The sequence below is a fragment of the Anolis carolinensis genome, chromosome 3, assembly GCF_035594765.1.
Source record: "Anolis carolinensis isolate JA03-04 chromosome 3, rAnoCar3.1.pri, whole genome shotgun sequence".
NCBI lineage: Eukaryota > Metazoa > Chordata > Lepidosauria > Squamata > Dactyloidae > Anolis > Anolis carolinensis.
Genome location: NC_085843.1, coordinates 42337012 through 42358736, shown reverse-complemented (window position 1 = coordinate 42358736; position 21725 = coordinate 42337012). Strand labels below are relative to the sequence as shown.

General features: G+C 39.8%; 2 protein-coding genes across 3 annotated transcripts in view; both read left to right on the top strand.

Annotated features, from left to right (window-relative positions):
- Nucleotides 1-12401, top strand: part of LOC107982670 (lymphotactin) — a 64608-nt gene extending 52207 nt beyond the window's left edge. The window contains exons 1-3 of one of the 2 annotated variants that reach the window (XM_016992588.2): nt 5647-5936; nt 9832-9946; nt 11103-12401. In XM_016992588.2, coding sequence (XP_016848077.2) covers nt 5867-5936; nt 9832-9946; nt 11103-11241 — 324 coding nt within the window. In that variant the 5' untranslated portion in view covers nt 5647-5866 and the 3' untranslated portion in view covers nt 11242-12401. Of the gene's footprint in view, nt 1-5646; nt 5937-9831; nt 9947-11102 lie in introns of those variants that run through there. The other variant, XR_010004104.1, reaches the window with a different exon arrangement.
- Nucleotides 12402-15644: 3243 nt separating this feature from the next.
- Nucleotides 15645-21119, top strand: LOC103278409 (cytokine SCM-1 beta). The gene is made up of 3 exons (XM_008107849.3): nt 15645-16042; nt 19018-19135; nt 20835-21119. Exons 1-3 carry the CDS (start codon nt 15973-15975, stop codon nt 20968-20970), a joined length of 324 nt encoding a protein of 107 aa, XP_008106056.2. The 5' UTR covers nt 15645-15972; the 3' UTR covers nt 20971-21119.
- The last annotated feature ends 606 nt before the right edge of the window (nt 21120-21725 follow it).

Genomic DNA, 21725 nt, shown 5'->3' with positions numbered 1-21725 from the left:
TAACGTTATGTAATAATTACTATATTTACAAATTTAGCATCAAACCTTCGTAATGTATTGAAAATCTGACTACAAAAACATTGACTACGAAATGGCAAACAACGTTGGATAATACAGAACATTGAATAAGCGAAGGTTGGATAAGCGAGACTCTACTGTACCAGTAAACATCTTAAAATGCAGACCTGGGGTATGAGAGTAAGGAGAATGAGGCCTCTTCCACATAGCTGTATAAAATCCACATTGAACTGGATTATATGGCAGTGTGGACTCAGATAAACCCCGTTCAAAGTAGATATTGTGGATTATCTGCCTTGATATTCCTGTTTATATGGCTGTGTAGAAGGGTCCTGAATGACAGAAGCACTTGCTCTTGAATAATACAAAGTATGATAGATACATTAAACAAGATAAGTTCTTGAACTTTCCCCAAAGAAAACAAAGAGAGGCAGGCTCTTGTACTGTGGAAAGAAAATAAACACATCCCATGGCTTTGAAATAAAATCTTCTCTGAAAAAAAAATAGATATCTTTAGTTGATAGAGTTTGACCCATGACATATAAATGGTTTCCTCTTTCCAAGACCTCTCCCTGTATCTCATTCAAATCATTTTCTACAACCTGACACACCTCCACATGGGTTAAACTACAATTATTATTATTATTATTATTATTATTATTATTATTATTATTGACACAACGACGTTGTATGACACAGCAAACAAGATAGATATGCTGGATTTCGTTTCACAAAACCACAAGTCGAACACTTCCCAAGTGTCTAGGACTGTGTGATGTATTTTCGGATGATGCGTGCAGATCCTAGCAGGGTGGCCTTTTGCAGTTGGCAGATCGTAATTTTGTCAATGTCTATTGTTTCCAAATTATTATTATTATTATTATTATTATTATTATTATTATTTTTCGACAGTGGCATTGAAGAAGGGAAAAATAATTGAAAGTGAGGGCATAAATATGCCTAATGGCCAAAAGATCAAGTGACACCAGACGGAGGCCTATAAATATCTGGCCATATTACAGCTGGACAACATCAAGCATGAACATGTGAAAACTGTGGTCAGCAAAGAATACACACGACAGGTCAGAAAAATTCTCAAAAGAAAGCTCAATGGAGGCAACACAATCAGTGCCATAAACACCTGGGCCATACCTGTCATAAGATATACTGCTGGCATCATAAACTGGACACAGGTGGAACTGGACAATTTGGACAGAAAAACAAAAAAACTCATGACCATTCATCATTCACTTCATCCTCGCAGTGATGTTGACCGGCTATATCTGCCTAGAAATATAGGCAGAGGACTCTTGCAAGTAAAACAAGCAGTCAAAGAAGAAGAACATGCCCTGGCAGAATATGTAAAGCAAAGTGAAGAACCTGCTTTGATTGAAGTAAAAAATCAGAAACTCCTCAAAGCATATCAGAGAAAAAATCAGTATAAGAAAACTGTACTACAAACTAGAGCTGACAGCTAGCACAACAAAACATTGCATGGAAAGTTCCTTGACAAAATTGTAGGAAAAGCTGATAAGGAGAAGACCTGGCTCTGGCTCACAAATGGGACCCTGAAGAAGGAGACCGAAGGCCTGATCCTTGCAGCCCAGGAGCAAGCCATCAGAACAAATGCAATTAAGGCCAAGATTGAAAAATCAGCTGATGACCCAAATGCAGACTGTGCAAGGAAGCTGACGAAAACACTGATCATATCCTCAGCTGCTGTAAGAAAATTGCACAGACTGACTACAAACAGAGGCACAACTATGTGGCCCAAATGATTCACTGGAACTTATGCCTCAAGTACCACCTCCCAGCAGTAAAGAACTGGTGGGATCACTACCTGCAAAGGTAGTGGAAAATGAACACGCAAAGATACTGTGGGACTTTTGAATCCAGACTGACAAAGTTCTGGAACACAACACACCAGATATCACAGTTGTGGAAAAGAAAAACGTTTGGATTAATGATGTCGCCATACCAGGTGACAGTCGAATTGATGAAAAACAATAGGAAAAACTCAGGACCTCAAGATCGAATTTCAAAGACTCTGGCAGAAACCAGTGCAGGTGGTCCTGGTGGTGATTGGCACACTGGGTGCCGTGCCAAAAGATCTCAGCCGGCATTTGGAAACAATAGACATTAACTAAATTACAATTTGCCAACTGCAAAAGGCCACCCTACTGGGATCTGCGCTCATCATCCGAAATTACATCACACAGTACTAAACGCTTGGGACGTGTTCGACTTGTGATTTTGTTATACAAAATCCAGCATATCTATTTTTTTTTTGCTGTGTCAGATTATGTCTTTGTGTCAATAACAACAACAACAACAACAACAACAACAACAACAACAACACTTTATTTATAACCCACCCTATCTCCTCAAGGGGACTCAGGGCAGTTTCCAGCAAAATAAACACAGTGGCAAACATTTAATACCAAGAACAACAGATAACAAATAAATCAAACCGGTGAATAAAAACAAAAAACTATTATTCCCATTGACCACATTTGGTTAATGCTGCTTTACATGTTCCATTTCCTTCTACAAAGAGGGTAACTAGTACTGTATTTATCTTGAAAAAAGAATGTGTAATTTCAAATATGAGTAAGCATTGTATAGTGGTTTGAGTGTCAAACTATGGAGACCAGGGTTTGAATCCTTACATGGCCATGGAAACATGTGAGCTTATTGGGCAAGTCACACTATCTCTGCCCAAGAGAAAGACAAATGCCCATTGCAGAATCACATTAGGGTTGCCATAATGCAGAAATGACTTGAAGGCACATAGCAACAACAAAACTTCTTCAAATTTATCACTTTATGATGTTTCTGTCCTAAAGGGTTCTTGGCCAGATTTATTCAGAGGCCTCAGTGAAGGCTGAGATAGTGTGACTTGCCCAATGTCAACCAATGGGTTTCCCTATATGAGTGAGAATTTGAACCTGATTTCACAGAGTCCTAAACCAATCTTCAAACCACAATAACACTTGGCTCTCAATGTACTTTTTACCATGCAGGAAAGGAATATTAAGTCACAATCCCCCAAGGCAGTATTCTCATGAATCAGTGCTATCACTGGGGGGCTGTGGGGAGTTAGTGGAAAACCACATCAGATGACAGAGGGCATGACACCAAAATGATTATTTTTTGTGCAGTTTTCAGCAGAAATTGATAAAAATATTTCTGTACTTATGTATAATCACAAAAATCTGTGGCCCTGCATGCAGCTCCCTCTCCATGACACTTTCCCCAATGGAGATAAGTAAAAGATTGGCTAATAGCTATGAGTTACAATGCTCCACCTTGGTCTTTGAAATACTGGATAAAGCAGTTGCAACCTCTTCATATCACTAATGTCTCCCACTCTCAGCTGGCAGAGAGATAATGCATAGATGATGACAGTTCAGATCCTGCTTCAAGAGGGTCATGCAGAGGTAATCTACCGGAATCTCTATCAGATTTCCAGGGCAGGAAAAGAGAGGAAGGGAGGGAGAAGTCCCAGTTCCCTATTCTGTGATTTTGCAGTATTGGGCAAAAGAGTGGCCACTGGTGCCACCACCATATTGGCTATTTCTAACATCTTCTGGAGTGCATTTTCTGAAGGATATGTTGAGAACGAAGTTGAAAGACATTGGAGATAAAGCAAACACCAGTGATGGCAGGGGGCTCTGCTGTAAAGACCAGGACAGAGGAAGGAGAAACTGTTTCTGTGGTCTTCTTTTCCTCAGTGATCCCTGGTCTTGGGCCTCATCATTATGGGCCTCATCATTAAGGCCAAGTGAAGCATCCCGCTTTGCCTGGCATCTATCCACCCACGCGCAGCTCCCTCTCCATGACACTTTCCCCATCACATGGGGAAAGCATCGCCCTCTGGTGAAGTCCTGTGCTGGCCCCATTGAAGCCAGCACAACACAGGTTGGGGGGAAAGGGCTCGGCAATGCTTTCACCCCAGTTTGGGGTGGAGCTTCTGCTAGGTGTTACAAAGTGTTGTGTGATATCCTGCATGGGGGTCCATCCATTAGGTGGGGTGAAAGCATCCTAGAACACTAAATTCACCCCAGCTTATGAGGTCCTAAGAAGAGATAGAGTAACAGTGGTTACAGCTGCCTTTCTTAAGACTGGCACATATAGCCTCAAGGAGGCAACTTGGGATTGTCTCCTCTGAACCTAATTCCCAATAGGCTGAATTTGCACCCTATTGGCTGTCATACATGCAAATCTAAAGGATATGCCTTCAACTTGCCTGTTATGTATAGAGTTTTCAGAAGCAGAGAACAGTCAGAGGTGCTTGCCACTGCATTCCTCTGAATGCATGTGGTATTTTTTATGGAAGCTCCCCTCCATGTACTAACCAGGGCTATTTTGCATAACTTTAAAGATCAGAAATATTTGGGATCTTTAGAGTTTGTAGGTGGCTTTATAGATGCTACCCACTATTAAATTAATTTTAGTCCAGATCCGTGGAGACACAGAAGCAGTGATGCGGAACATGGTAGATACGTTTTAAGCCAGAAAAGAATTGAGCAGAATTGTGCAATGAAAGTAAGAATCCAGAAGAAGAATATTGATTAGCTAGATTTATATCTCAGGGCGGTTCCAGACAGCATTTTAACATGAACACAATTGAGTTTCTTAAATGCAATTGCACCCAGGCTGAAGTCCAGACACCTCCCCCCCAATATCCCCACTTTCTTGGCGGGGGGGGGGGGGGGAGTGTCCAGATGCTCTGCCGGACTTTCTGGCAAGGCACCCAGACTCAAAACAATGCCCTCCCCCCCTGAAAAGCCTTTAAAAAAGAAAATAACATACCCACCCGCCATTCCCCTTTCTCCAGAGCTCTCTTGGCCCATAGAAATAATACGCCAGGAGGGCACCAGAGAAGGGGGAATGGCAGCCAGGTAAATTAATTTCTTTTTAAAGGCATTTTAAGGGAGAGGGGGCTGTTATGGGTATCTTGAGCTCCGGGAGCCCAAGATACCCCAAACAATTTTGTAGATGGGCACCGGAAGTCGTGCAGCACGATCACTGATCCCCATCTACACCATGCCAGCAACTGGAAAGACCCAGATCTTCTGAAAAACCCAGATATTACTGCTGTCAAATTACTTTGGCACAAAGTAGGGTTTTCCTGCTTTGTGCCAAAGGAATTCGTTTTTACCTGAGGCATTGTTTGGATGCCCCAGGGAAAAATGCGAGAGGGTGTGCACTTTAGGTGCTGTCTGGATGCACCTTCAGTTCTGCTTTCGTAACAGCAAACAGTAGATGGATCAGTGATCTCTGAAGACTTTTAAGGATTTTAACTGTTAATTTTTAATTAATACTATTGATGTTAAATTCTGTTTTAATGTTTATATATTTTTAGATTTTAAATTGCATTGTGCTTTTAGTGTAGGCTGCCTTGAGTCTCCTTTGTGGAGAGAAAAAGTGGGGTATAAATAAACATAACAGCAACAACAACAACAGCAGCAGTAGCAGCAGCAACAACAACAATGTGTTGCTATGATCTGAGCTGTGGTTCCTTTTTGGTTTATGTGATACACTGTGACGCCACACATACACACAGCTTAGAAATTATATTGGTTTTGTGTCAAAAATAAAACCAATGTGAGAAGAGTTTTTTAAAAAAAGAGCCCATGTTTTGGCAAGAAAAAAATATCACAGAGGAGCTGGAAAGGAAGAGATGGGTTTTTCCTTTCTCCACACTTTAAATGTTGTGGGTCATCCTCACCATTACACCCTATTGGGCAGGAGGTGTCCCAAAAATGTCCAGTGGTCTATAAAAGTTTGACAAAAGGAGCCTACAATCACTTCTATTCGTATCACCTGAAGGAGAGGATCAACTATGAAACTCTATCTGGCAGCCATCCTTGCCACTGTTTTCCTGGAGAACTTCAGCGTGCACATTCTCAAAGGTATGTTGTTCATTCCCGCCCCAAGTTCACCAGCAGTATCTGATCTCACTGTTATTATAAGATACAAACCCTTATTTTATGGATGATGGTCAAGTAAAAAAGAAGGAAGAAACTATATTCTGTTACTTTATGAAATATTTTGATCTCTTTAGACTACACAATATAGTGATACTAGTTATATGATGCTATTGAAATATATAAGGGCACTTTACAAAAGTTCTTTTGGGTCCAGAGAGCCTTCATGTCCTCAAAAGAAAGTGTTATAAACACTATTCAGACAAGTATAGAAATGGCTTAGCTGTATCAGTATAGAACTAAATCTGTCCTAGATGGCTATTTCCCATGCATCCATATGGAAACTGTTTCAATTCCAGTGGTTCTGCTTTCCCACAATGTACACTCAAAGAAGTGCCAATTCAAAAATCCCTTTCATGCTGCACAGTTCTAAAATTTTAACTGCCATGGCTTTATCTTTTTAAATCCTGGGGATTGTAGTGTCCTGCTGTATTTAAAATTCCCTGAGATCTCTAGTGCCTCATTAAACTACAAATCTCAGATAATAACTTTTTATAGTGTCAGAAGTGACTTGAGAACATACTGCAAGTTGCTTCTGGTATGAGAGAATTGGCCATCTACTGAGAGAGATGTTGCCTGGGGGATGCTGGATGTCTTCTCTCATGTCTCCACAAGCTAGAGCTGACAGAGGGGTGCTCACCCCATCTTGTGGATTCAAACTTTCAACCTTCAGGTCAGCAACCCAACATGGTAGACATGGCAGTTTTAGTGGTATAAAATGCTATAACTGTGCAATGCAAACAGTGAAAAAATATTATTAATTGACTTATTAAGGTCAATCAATTACAGGTCTGACAAACCTATAAATCATTAAGAGGAAGAAAATGTGAAATTTATGAATTAGTCAACTCTGGGTCAAGTTATATAAGTTTAATTTTTTATGTTTTGCTTTAAAAAAAATCATTGTATGTAAAACCTCCAAAAAGGTTAGCCATCTTTTTGAAAAGCAAGGATGTTTGAAGGGCTTTGTGAGTTTATACCAGGCATGGGCAACTTTCAGCCCTCCAGGTGTTTTGGACTTCAATTCCCACAATTCCTAACAGCCAGTGGGAGTAGAAGTCCAAAACACCTGGATGGTTGAAGTTTGTCCAGGCCTGATTCATACCTATGTGACACCTTGAATTGAACTACTTCATGTGTATGGAGGAACCTCTTTTCTATTATGCTCTTTTGTGCAATTGGAAACACGAGGAAGGCAAACTGGAAAAGGAAATTAGGAGCTTTATGCTTAAATAGGGTCCAGAAGCCATGTGAAAGGTAGACCTCATCTCAAACGTCTCTGGTCCTGACTTCTTAGCAGTCCTGTCCATACTGAATGAGGACCTTCACTTGGCTTTAGTCCACAAGTAGAAGTCTCCAAGTGAGCAGAAAGTCTGCCTTCCTGACATTTCTGGCACTGTAAAATTTGGTCCTCTGTTCAAAGTATCCCCATTCAACACAGAAACATCCAGAAAATTGAGTTGGGTGCTTTGTTCCTGTTTGGTGCATTTTGATATCCTATTTCAGCATAATATTAGCACAAGGTTTTAAATCTTGGACAGAGTTTAATAAACACTTTAAAAACTACAAATAAGAGTGTATATGGCCATTGGACAGATCTATAGCTATGAAGTGGTGGTGATAGTGAAAGTATTGCTCTCCCATAAAAATCCTGCCCATCCAGATGAATTTTTCCTTCAATCTTCAAATTTCTAGCGTCTTTGTAACTTAAAAATTCAGGTGTGTACTATGAAACACAGTTTAGGCATACGAACAAATGGAGCAGTCAGAAGGAATGTGAACACAGCAAATGGAAGAGTTTACTCAATGTGTGTATATGCGTGTAAACCTTTATGTTACCTATTGACTTATAGCAACCCCATGTTTCAAATGTGAACAATTATCAGTGTCTCACTCTCTGCGATTCTAGAAATTTGGAGACTTTATTTATTTTGTATCAAAAGCATTTCTTAAATTAGTATAAAACTGATAAAAATAGAAGGAGCACAAGCAGCTAAATATTTTTTGACCAAAAATGGGCACCAGTGACCACATTGTCTGTAGCCTCAAAAAATTCTTCTTCTGTACATAAGGTAAGACATTGTGGACAAGCATACAGATGCGGAGTTGTCTGTTCTGCTCCACATTTGGAGACTGATGCAGTTTCATTTCCAAGAGAATTCTTATGGGCAGCAATAGCTTTATTTCATCCTTCCCTCCCTGTAACTACGCTCTTTTTTGTGGTTCTGATGGCTTGTTAATTCTGGGAGCTATTCTTTAATAAGTGACATTCCCAATACTGGATCTTGTCCATTTGAAATAATGTCTTTGAGCTCTTGTGACTTTTCTGACCAGATTACAGTTGCAGAGGAGCAACAGTTAGATTGGGGTAGAAACTCGTCAAACAAATATGTGGTTTATATATCTACAGATGGTTTATCACCCAGTTAAAAATGTTATTCTAAAACAATATTGCTTACAAATTGTTAGAGCCAAGAGGTGACATATTCCTTGAAACAAAGGGTAGATAATTATATGAATTTTAGTTTTGCCTTGCTCAGTTGCTGTCATCAACTTTGTTTCATTCAGTTTCCATTAGTTTTTGATTGATTTAACATCAAACCTCATCCAAAACGTTTGCACAAAAGTTCATGCACAAATGTTTGCCAAATTGTTACAATGTTTACAATAATACAGTGGAGTTCCAATTAACTGACTTCCGGTTAACCGACACTCCGTATTATCCGGTGTGCCAGGTCCCTTGGGAGGTGCCTGTGCGCATTGCTAGGTAGATAGCAAGCTACCTAGCAATGCACAGGGGTGCTTCCCTAAGCCGAGTGCTCACCACCTGTGTGCGTTGTTAGGTAGCTTGCTATCTACCTAGCCACGTGCACGGGCACCTCCCAAGGGGTGAGCACTCGGCTTAGGAAAGCGCCCGTGCGTGTTGCTAGGTAGATAGCAAGCTACCTAGCAACGCGCATGGACGCTTCCTTCAACTGGCTTGCTGGATAATAGGGCCTCCCTATTCTCTGTCAGATCCAGTTATTTGACATTCGGCCCGCCCGTTTATGTCGAATAACCGGAACTCTACTGTATCTGGGACTTTTCTACTGTGTTGCAAGCATCTTTCTTCGTGCTACTAGATATTTTCCTTTAATACCAGTCTGTGCAATATTGTCTGCATTTTTGCGTTCTAAATTACAGCATATTTTTCTGAAAATTGTGGATTTTGATACATTCCAAATTCCAAATTTGATAATCTGTACAAATATTCGGACTTGACATTTTTCGTATATGTCTATCTGAAGCAGAAAGATACTTCAATTTGTTACTACAGTAGAGTCTCACTTATCCAACACTCGCTTATCCAACGTTCTGGATTATCCAACACATTTTGTAGTCGATGTTTTCAATAAATCGTGATATTTTGGTGCTAAATTTGTAAATACAGTAATTACTACATAGCATTATTTCGTACTGAACTATTTTTTCTGTCAAATTTGTTGTATAACATGATGTTTTGGTGCTTAATTTGTAAAATCATAACCTAATTTGATGTTTAATAGGATTTTCCTTAATCCCTCCTTATTATCCAACATATTTGCTTATCCAACGTTCTGCCGGCCCGTTTATGTTGGATAAGTGAGATTCTACTGTATATCAAATGAAAGGCAGTTATAGTTATGTTTTATTTTTACATTGAGAACTGGATTGCTGGCTTTCAGGAAAAAAGAAGCATAAGAAAACTGGAGTTCTAATGTAATAACAATAAAAACCTTTTAGTAGTGGAAGTTTCTGTTCAGGTTATATCAGTTGATCTTACTTTGTATTTCTTTTTAAGGAGCCTCTGGATCTCAGATTATACCACGAAGTCACTGCACAAGACTGGAAACCAAAAGAATAAAACTTGTAGAACTAGTCAGTTACAAAAGGCTAAACAATGAACCAGTTGTGATGTGAGTATGCTACATTCAATTGTCCAGTAGCCTAGACTAATTATTCCATTTAGTAAGGGAAAAATAAAGACAAGTAGATATGGTTATATTGTGGTTATACCGAAGAGACAAAGATCCTTTCTGGGAGCTGAAGATCAAAACATCTGGGAACTCACAAGTTGAGAACCACTGGAATAGATGAACCAGCATGGTGTAGTCATTTGAGAGCTGGACTAGAACTCTGAATACCAAGGTATAAATCTGGAGGAGATGGAGAGGAAGGAAGGAAGCACCTAGGAAACAATTTACTGCAGATTTCAGATTGTCTATTTTAAAATCACTTTATCTCTGCAACCCTCAACGCCCTTTTCAGATAGGGGAAACACTAATTGAGAACCTCAGATATTTTTGCAGTGAAAAAGGCATAAGTCCACTGTCAGAAAGATTAAGCATTAGATTCCCCTTGCTGCAACATGCACTCTTTCTTAATAACTGTCTAATAACTGACTTGTGTTCCCACAGCTTGATCCAGTGATTCAGCTTGATCATTCAGTACAAATGAACTCCTATTTTTATTTGCAATTTAACACATAAGGCAGTGTTTCTCAACCTGGAAGTAGGACTCCTGCTGGGGGGGGGGGTTGCGAGGGGGGTGTCAGAGGGATCACCAAAGATCAGTATTTTCCATTAGTCATGGGCGTCCTGTGTGGGAAGTTTGGCCCAATTCTATCATCGGTGAGATTCAAGGTGAAGTTCAGAATGCTCTTTGATTGTAGGTGAACTATAAATCCCAGCAACTACAACTCCCAAATGATAAAATCATTCCCCCAGTCCCACCAGTATTCAAATTTGGGAACATCTGATATTTGGGCCAAATTTGGTCTAGTGAATAAAAATACATCCTGCATATCAGATATTTACATTACGATTCATAACAGTAGTAAAAACACAGTTATGAAGTAGCACTGAAAATAATTTTATGGTTGGGGGTCACTACAACATGAAAAACTGTATTTAGGGGTCGCGGCATTAGGAAGGTTGAGAACCACTGACATAGGGGAAAATTTATTATGATGACTAGCAGTCCCACCTATGGGTCTTTACAAAACAACAGGAATCACATCAACTCTTTGATTTAAAATATATAAATACAATGACTACTTTTAATGTCTTGTAGACTGATCAACAATAAAGGCATCAAGATCTGCATGTCATCTGAACATACATGGGCGAAGAAAGCGATTCGCCACTTGGACCGAAAAGCAGCTCTTGCAAAACTGAAAGGTCCTACAAGTCCAGAGGCTGTTACCAGCTAATCTATGATATTCCAAAGCATCATCACCTTTATGAATTGTTAACTGTCAATCCAGTTTCCAAAGCAATATAAGTTACAAACTTTTCCATCTATTAAAAACAGGACTATTTAAATTAGGGTCATTTATTCCCGCCTTTAGTATTAATTTGATTATATTGTCTTTATTTATATTTACTGTGAGATCCATATTACTCAATTGTTTCTGTTGTGTGAAATATATCTACATCATTCAAAACAATGCTATGAAAATGTCCAGCATTAAAATTGCTTTTCCTCCCCAAACCAATCTTTGAAGAAAAAGTCTCAGTCTTTTCCTTCCCCTCAGTCTTTCTTCTCCTGACTACGTCATCATCCCTTCCATCGTATTCCCTGATCCCTCCTATTTCTAGATGAGGTTTGAATTAGACTGTATGACTTCCAAGAGTCAACTTTAACCACATGAGATGGGGAAGGAAATAATTTATTGTTGTTGGTGAAAAATTGACCAATCTGTTGTGAAGCGAAATTCCACTTTAATCTCTCCCGTGGATAAAATGCTAGTTCTGTCATATGTGAGCAGTTTGAAGTCCTAATATAGTTGGAGACAAAATAAAGGAAGAAGAGGTGAAATTCTGGGATCTTCCTTAAGATGCAAAAACTCTTAGAAACCTAATGAGGAAGTTGAGGACTTCCTTCCAGCCTCAATTCCAAGGCTCCTCCATTAACTTGTAGATGTGTAAAAAAACTGATTTAGTATAATAATGCTACAGCAACCCCATTCCAAGGAATCTTATCAATACACTTGGTGGAGGCCACACAGCCTGGAATTCCACACCACTGCTATATAATTTTGTCAACATGAAGATGTTTTTTCCAGCTCTCATAATACTTGGTGTTATTTTACATGTACACACACATATATCCCTACCCTCTCCCATAATCTGAGATGGGTTTGGAGGGAATAGAGAACATTTTGTGCATGCATTTGTGCAAATTTCACATATAAAACAAATAAATGGTTCTTAGAGCAAATTAAACCTGAACTGTCCCTGAACCTGAGCTGTCCCTGAAATTCAAAGTGTCTAAACAGAGATCATTGTACTTTGCCTATATAATAAGACATGTAGTAAAGGTAAAGGTTTTCCCCTGACATTGTCTAGCCATGTCTGACTCTGGGGTTTGGTGCTCATCTTCATTTCTACGCCAAAGAGCCAGCATTGTCTGTAGACACCTCCAAGGTCATGTGGCCAGCATGACTGCATGGAGCACCATTACCTTCTCGCCGGAGTGGTACCTATTGCTCTACTCACATTTGCATGTTTTCGATCTGCTAGGTTGGCAGAAGCTGGAACAATAGCGGGCGCTCACTCCACTCCCGGGATTTGAACCTGAGACCTTTTGGTCTGCAAGTTCAGCAGCTTAGTGCTTTAACACACTTCACCACAGGGGCGAAGTTATAGCTCACCTATATTCAGAGAGCACCGTGGAAGCAAACAATGATGAATCTGACCTGAACTGCCTGCAAAATACTGCAATACTTAGTTAGGTCCAGAGTAGCATTGACACTTGCTATTGTTTGGGTGCATGTATCCAGAAGTATAGATTCAACCAAGGAAGCCAGGACCCTGAGGTCGGTTGTCACGATGAATGAGAGATCTGGAGATGTCTCATAGTGATTGCAATTAAAAACAACATTCCAGCCAGACTTCTTCCCAGCTCCATGCAGAGCTGTCCATGGTCCTGCTTCTTTGCCCAAACAATTCCTTTATCTTCCTATCAGTCTGCAGACCCTTCTCAGGACAGAATACATTGCCATGGAGGGAGGGGAGACAGACATACAGAACAGGTTATACTTATGAGAAGTTACAGATGTGAACTCTTTCTCTTTCCCTTCTGCCACCTCAAGTTGACCTACAAGCCAAGCAGACATCATAACTATTGATTTTAAAGTTATCTCTATACAACAACAAAAATATGTTACCTGCCTGTCCTCATAGCTCAAGGAGGGGGAGAGCAAGGTTAAAACAGACAGATAAAATCTAATACTATTAAAATGCATATATTAAATATATGTAACAAAGACCAACACAAATACTAATATAATGTATGTTAAAATTCACCATTTAAAATTGAACATGTAGAGTGGATTCCACAAACCTTTAAAACAGAGGGCAAGTTCATGATCCTTTGGACTGTTGGGGGGGGGGGGCAGACTATAGTTTGAAAAAAAATGGATGAATTCCTATGCACAATGCATATATCTTATTTGTAGTACAAAAAAACATGAAAGAGCAATACAATATTTAAAATTAAGAACAATTTTAACCAATGTAAACTTACCAGTATTTCAATGGGAAGTGTGGGCTTGCTTTTGGCTGATGGGATAGTCAAGTCAATTAAGATTGTTGTTGTTGTGTGCCTTTAAGTCGTTTCAGACTTAGGGCGACCCCAAGTCAAAAGAGCCCCCATGGTGCAGCGGGTTAAACCACTGAGCTGCTGAACTTGCTGACCAAAAGGTCAGCAGTTTGAATCTGGGGAGCAGGGAGAGCTACCACTGTTAGCCCCAGCTTCTGCCAACCTAGCAGTTCAAAAACATACAAATGTGAATAGATCAATAGGTACCACTCCAGCAGGAAGGTAACGGCACTCCGTACAGTCATGCTGGCCACATGACCTTGGAGGTGTTTGTGGACAACGCAGGCTCTTCGGCATAGAAATGGAGATGAGCACCAACCCCCAGAGTCAGACACGAATAGACTTAATGTCGGGGAAAACCTTTACCCTTACCTCAAGTTAAAGTTTAGGTCAGGAGGTGACTAAATGACCTTGGAGGGCTGCATCTGGCCCACAGGCCTTTGTTTGGTGACCCCCGATGTAGAGATAGGTCTTTAGTTGTGCCTTGAATTCTGACAGCTGAATTCTGACAGCTGAGAAATCTCTTCCATCAGATCATTCTATAGTCTTGGGATGTCTTGGTGTGTGCCAGCTATAAAGTGATGTCACGGTTTAGCATTCTTCTATCTCTCCCCCACCACCCCACCCCTCAATTGCTGTTTCCAAGCTGGTTGCAAATTGGCAGCATTACATTATTGAGGAAAGGGATGACATTGAAGATGCTCAATCAGATATGTATCAATGATAGCACGAATTTAGTGGACCAGTGGGTTAACTAATAGTTACATCACCCCTGCCCCTGGTTCATGTAGTGGTAACAAAGAAAGGCAGGCAAAATCTACCATTCCAAGCAACTTCTTTCTCCAGCTCTACCTCGTTCTTAGCTACAGTGCCTGCAGCCTTTTTACTCTATTACACCAACTTAGTGCACCAGCAGAATTTGTGCTATAAATGTTACAGTGCTGTGCTTTCTCACACACCACCAGGAATTAAGCCACTGGATTATGTTTCTCTGTAGATCATAGAATCATAGAATAGTAGAGTTGGAAGAGACCTCATGGGCCATCCAGTTCAACCCCCTGCCAAGAAGCAGGAAATTGTATTCAAAGCACCCCCGACAGATGGCCATCCAGTCTCTGCTTAAAAGCCTCCAAAGGAGGAGCCTCCACCACAGTCCGGGGCAGAGAGTTCCACTGCCGAACAGCCCTCACAGTGAGGAAGTTCTTCCTGATGTTCAGGTGGAATCTCCTTTCTTGCAGTTTGAAGCCATTGTTCTGCATCCTAGTCTCCAGGGCAGCAGAAAACAATCTTGCTCCCTCCTCCCTATGACTTCCCCTCACATATTTATACATAGCTATCATGTCTCCTCTCAGCCTTCTCTTCTGCAGGCTAAACATGCCCAGTTCTTTAAGATGCTCCTCATAGGCTTGTTCTCCAGACCCTTGATCATTTTAGTTGCCCTCCTCTGGACACATTCCAGCTTGTCAACATCTCCCTTCAATTGCGGTGCCCAGAATTGGACACAGTATTCCAGGTGTGGTCTGACCAAGGCAGAATAGAAGGGGAGCATGACTTCCCTGGATCTAGACACTATACTCCTATTGATGCAGTCCAAAATCCGATTGGCTTTTTTAGCTGCCACATCACATGGTTGGCTCATGTTTAACTTGTTGTCTACAAGGACTTCAAGATGGGAATAAGATTTTGTTAAAAAAATAATCTGGGAGTGTTTGTTGTTTACTGTTCCAGCTCCTTCAAGGTCAAGCCAGTTATTTCAAGGATAATATCCTTCCATCTTGCCCTTGGTTGGCCTCTCTTGCATACTATTCACATGAATCAAGCATTCTTAATTTACTGGAGGTTCCTAAGGAGAAACTAAGGAGGTTTATGTCACTCAATGCTGTTTTAATGATTGCGTATTTATGGGGAGTTGGAATTAATGCTCTTTGACACCTACCCCGGGGTCTCTCTTGAAATGATCTGGCTTTTCCTCCTTGAGCTGGGTGTTATACTGTGGCTGTACATACTCACTTTTGAAAGGTGAAACCAAAAGACACATATTGGTTTCCACTGAGGAGAAAGAACTTTCTTTTGTGCCAAAAATAAAACTAACTTGTGAACGTCTTTAGTTATAACCACATTGTGGCAGGAAAGAGTTTTCACTGAGGGGCTAGGACAGAATAGGGTTTTTTCCCCGTTCACTTTAAACCTCTCCCCTCAAACCTGGTGGGCTTTTTCTCAGATTTTCCACCACTCATCTTCACCATTACACTGTAAACGTATCCGGTGGTCTATATAGGTCTGGTGAATAAAGCCTTCAGTCACTTCAACTCTTGACACCCCAAGGATAGCATTAACCATGAGACCCTATATGGCAGCTATTCTGGCCATTGCTTTCCTGGAGAGCTTCAGTGTGTCCATCATAAGAGGTATGTTGTGTGTGTGTTTTCCATACAAATTGTTTTACATACAAATTGCTCTTCCTAGTTTACGATAAAATCAATATAGCATTTTTTTTTGCTAGTGATAAAATTGTTTTCAGTGGTGTGACCCTTTTCTTGGGATTGCTAATGTAAGAAGCAAAACCTTGTTTCATGAATGATGCTCAAGGGCAATGGATCACTTTGCTCTTTTTTGCATCCCTGGGAAGGTAGAATTTGCAAAACTATTGTCACTCTTATTTGAACTGTTGTTGTGACTGTTAGAGAATCAGAGAGGTTCAGTAGCTTGAGTGCTGGAATAGGAGTGTTTCGACACTGTGGAAATAAATAATGCAGTTTGATAGCACTTTAACTAATTCAGTACTAGGGAATAATTGGAGTTGTATTTTTACAAGGTCTTTGCAGTTCTCTGCCAAAGAATGCTGGTGATGCACAAAACTACAAATTTTAGGAATTCCAAGCATTGAGTTACGACAGTAAAAATTCATCTGGCTTCTTCTCTATGAACAAGGAAAATCTCCCTCTGCATATTTAGTTGTAACCCTCATGGTGCAGAATTGTATGTCTGCATTGGAAACAATGGCACTGATGCTTACAATTATGTGAGTGAAATCCTTTTAATCTCCATTTGAAATAGGAAGAATAACACTGAATGATCACAAGGCATATACTGAATCCAATAGAATATAATCTAGTTGAGATTTTGCTCTTGCCCTTTCTGTTTGCTTCTTTTTTCTTTGGGAAGGACTTCCATTGTTATAAACTTTCAGATATATTGGTTTTGATTTTAACTTGTATAGGGCAAACTATAATGGATTGTGTTGTTGAAGGCTTTCATTGCCAGGATCACAGGGTTGTTGTATGTTTTCTGGGCTGTATGGCCATGTTCTAGAAGTATTCTCTCCTGACATTTTGCCCACATCTATGGTAGGCATCCTCAGAGGTTGTGAGGTATGGAGAAGCTAACCAAGGGCAGCTAACAACTCTGAATAAAGGATGCCCCCAGGCAGGAAGCCAGAAGATGAAGCTATTCAATGCTAATTGAGGTGATTAACTACAACATTCACACTGGCCTCCAACTGACAAAGAGTTCTTCTCTCACCCTGGACTTTCCACAGATATATATAAACCTTCCTTACTTAGTTTCTCCATACTCCACAACCTCAGAGGATGCCTGCCATAGATGTGGGCGAAACATTAGGAGATAATACTTCTAGAACATGGCCATACAGCCCAGAAAACATATAACAACTCTATAATGGATTGGGTTGTGCGTTTTCTGGGCTGTATGGCCATGTTCCAGAAGCATTATATCCTGATGTTTCATCCACATCTATGTCAGGCATCCTCGAAGGTTGTGAGGATACCTGCCATAGATGAGGGCAAAACATCAGAAGAGAATGCTTTTGGAACATGGCCATACAGCCCGGAAAATGCACAACAACCCAGTGATTCTGGCCATGAAATCCTTTGACAACACATATAATGGATTGCTTCATATAAAATAACCAACTTTCTAGAAATTAAAAGACCCTGTATTTTATCTTTGAATTTGCCTTTAGAGTTATCATAAGTCAAAAGCGACTTGATCAAACACAATAACAAATTGTTCTTCCACCATCTGCAATGTAGTAGCAACATTGTATTATAATTTCTGCTTTCCATGAAAGCTGTGGACAAGAATTTGCACTTGAACTTTGCACAAAAATAAGAGGTGCATCTTCTGCTGAGGAAGGGAGATGAGCATTTTGCTAAGGACTCTGGGATCAGAAAACTTGTTTCTTTTAGATCACAGATCTCAGAATCCTCCTGCCAGCATGTGGATTCTGGGAGTTGTAGTCCAGAACACTTTCCCTAGCATTGAGAAGCCTAGCATGGTTTGTTAATTTTCTTGAGCATTTAACTACAAAGTTAATGAGTGGGTGAAAGATACATTTTATGTCTGAGATTTCATTAGCACTTGGATGGGAAGCTGCCAAAAAATACCAGGTTCCGTGAGCTATATTTCAAAGGAAGGAAATGGCAAGCTACCCCCAAATATTCTTTCTCTGAGACCCCTTCTATACTGCCATATAAAATCCAGATTATCTGCCTTGAACTGGATAATGTGGCAGTGTAGACTCATATCACTGATTATCAAAGCAGATGTGATGCAAGGGTAAACCTATTTGATCATCTGGATTAGACAGCAGTGTAGATGGGGCCTAAGGAAACCCCATGAATTCCATGGGATCACCATAATGGAAAAGCAACTTGAAGGCACATACCTACACAGAGAGAGGAACAGAGTGTATATATAGTTGAGTCAACATACTGGCACTTTCTCTTCCAGCTAGGAGTATCCATATAGAGGGTCCCAGGAACATTATAAGAACTGGCAACTGTGTAATGCCATGTCCCCTGTAGCTGTAATACACTTTCAAGCAAATATAACTGCATCTCACTAAATAATAGTTATGATTTATTTCACTATAAACTAAAAACCCTTCAGCAGTGAAATTGACATGTATATGGTAGGTAGTGGAGCTATATCAAACAACAAAAATGCTTTAGTAGAGAACATGAGCAGGCAGGTGTTCCTGCATCCAACCTTGGCGCCTTACAGGTTTACCAGAGAGATTGGATTTATTTATAAAATTTATATCTCACTTTTTCCCAAGATGAAATTTATAGTAGGGATCACTCTGGGAAGAGAATATGAGGTGACTCATCCTTTGCTCTGATCCAAAGAAATGTAACGGCCATGGATTATGATTTTGGACTGTGGTTTTAATAATTGGTTTTAATATATATGTTATTTTATTGTATGTACTGTATATTATGTGGCAACGAATTGTTGCCTACTTGTAAGGCCGCTCTGAATCCCCCTTGGGGTGAGAAGAGCGGAATATAAAAGTAATAAATAAATAAATAATTCTTGTAGGCTTTTCTAACAGACTACTTATTTTTTATCTTTCTTTTAGAAACCATGGCATCTCAGACGATGGCACGCAGCTCATGCATCCCCTTGCAGTCAACAGAAATAAACATCAGAAGAATTATTGATTATATAGAGCAAACCCGTCCAGTCAAAGCTGTGATGTGAGTAGTAATTGTATAATAGTATCAATAGTAATCTTTGACTGAAAAGTAGTTGATAGGTCTGGAAAAAGAATGTTTCACTGCACCAGCAAAAACTAGCAAAGCCCGTACAGGCCCACTTATGCACATATGTGTACAATTGCAAATGTACTGGTACTTTCAAAACACCCAATTTCCCTTTAAAAATGATATCCTCATCATGTCCATATCCTTCCACTGTCCTGATTGAACAGCTAAAGTCCCAATTAAGCCACTTTTTCCAATGCTTTGCAAATGTGAAATTTGAAAGGTATTCATTTGGGTGCTTTTCTGCATAAATTATGCCAGTATGGTGCCCACACGTTATGAGACCCCTAACTCCTGAGATATTCATATACATGGGACTGCTGAAGTCCTTTGTACCGCAAATACAGTCTTCCGTTGCTTTAACTGAATATTTATTTAGTATAACATTTCATTTCTCCCAGTGGCCATTTCTGGCCCTTTTTGGAAGTTTATAGCCAGACCATGAAAAGGACAGCTTTTCTTTGCATCTGGTAAGCAGGATACAGCCACGGGCTCATTTTATAGTCTTGATCTCCTTATGTAGACTAAGGTCTCTTATCTGTCATCTCTCTCTTTGGTGAGTTGTGAAAGGAGAAAATGAAAGAGAGGATGAATGATGGGATATGTTTGGAGAGAAAACAGGATATATCAAGTTCCTGTCTTTTACCTGGGGCCCCATCTACACTGCCATATAATGCAGCTTCAGGATGCAGTTGAACTGGATTATATGAGTCTACGCTGCTATATAATGCAGTTAAATGCACCTAAATAGCATTCTGAAACTGCATTATATGGCAGTGTATATGGAGCCAGTGACTCTCAGGTAAAAGGCTGTGATATCACAGTCATTATGTGATAAATTTCTCCAGGGTTGTACACTAGATCTCAAAAAATAAGGTGCATTAGCAATGACATGATAGCATGGTACAATGCCTTGAGCCTTGACCTACAACTTTGGAAGTCAGTGTTCAAGTGCTATGTTAACCATGGAATCCACTTGGGGAGTCACATTCTCTCAACCTCAGAAGAAGGCAAAGGTAATCTTCCCCCACAAACAAACTTTTGTGGGCTGGGCTGTGGTGCAGGCTGGTTAGCAGTCAGCTGCAACAAATCACTCTGACCAAGAGGTCATGAGTTCGAGGCCAGCCCATGCCTGCATTTGTCTCTGTTCTATGCTATGGCATTGAATGTTTGACTTATATGTGTGCAATGTGATCTGCCCCGAGTCCCCTTCGGGGTGAGATGGGCGGAATATAAATACTGTAAATAAATAAATAAATCGCTGAACAAACACCGTAATAGGATTGCTTTAGGATTGACATAAGTCAGAAATGACTTGAAGGTACACAACACTCAAACAGCAATGACCTATAATGGGAAGTAGATTTCAGAAAGTGTTACATTTTACATTGGCATGTAGTGTTCATTTTATGTTGATTTGACTGAATATGGGAACATATTACAATTCTAGCTTTTACATGCATTTATACATTTCAGATTGAAGTGGAATGGCAATCAGCATTCAGTATATTTGTTTCATCTGTCATACATATATGGAGTGAGGAAACCTTGAAATACTATTTGTTTTGTACCTCATAATGAAAATAGGAAAGAAACCTCATGCTAACTTGATATGCTTTTTATTATGCTGCAGACTCATCACCAGAAGAGGGGTCAAGATCTGTGTGCCTCACAACCTTCCATGGGTGAAGGAGACTATCAAAAAACTGAAACAAAAAAAGACTAGTAAACAGAAAAAAATTACCAGACCTATTGCGGCAACCAGCTAAGCTGAATCATAATCCTCTAAACTACAACAAATCTGCTCATTGGAGGCTGCTGATAACCTCTTCTAGTTGTTAGCTGGAAATAAAGTTTCTAAAAACAATGTAATTACACTGGAATCAAATTATGGATAAAGCCAAAGCAGACTGAACAATAGGTGCTAGTACTTACTGTTACTTGAAGTCTACATTGCTATCGGTTTTCTTTATTCCTATTTATTATGTTAGGAAGCCTTTATGTTAGGAAGCCAGCTTTTTCAATGTTTTCTCTTATATCTGTGTGAAGACTCTTGAACAGTATGTATTGACAGATTTCCTTTTGACTTTATGATTTTTTATTATATCTTTGATCTCTCAGACAGGGGAATATATAATGTTCTGAGAGAGTACGTCTTTTCTATATACTTTCGGATTTGTTAAGGTCCTTAAGAAAGCAATGACATTCTTAAGTTTAGGGCACCAGTCAGAAGAGACAAATTAGCCCAAGAAACCACAAGATTTTTGAATTCAGAGGATGCTACCACAATCCTTTCAAAGAATATATTTATGGAAACAATTTTATATTTACATAAACACAACATTATTCATTGGTGGTTTTCCTGCATAGCTGCCAAAATCAGATGGGATCTGGAGCCTTTATGGTAGAAGACCACAAAAGATGTTTCATAGATGTGTAATATTGCCTTTCATTGTCACACATTTTTATTGTATATCATTTCATCCCTTAATATTTGAGGATAATTTAATTTAGGATCACGTTC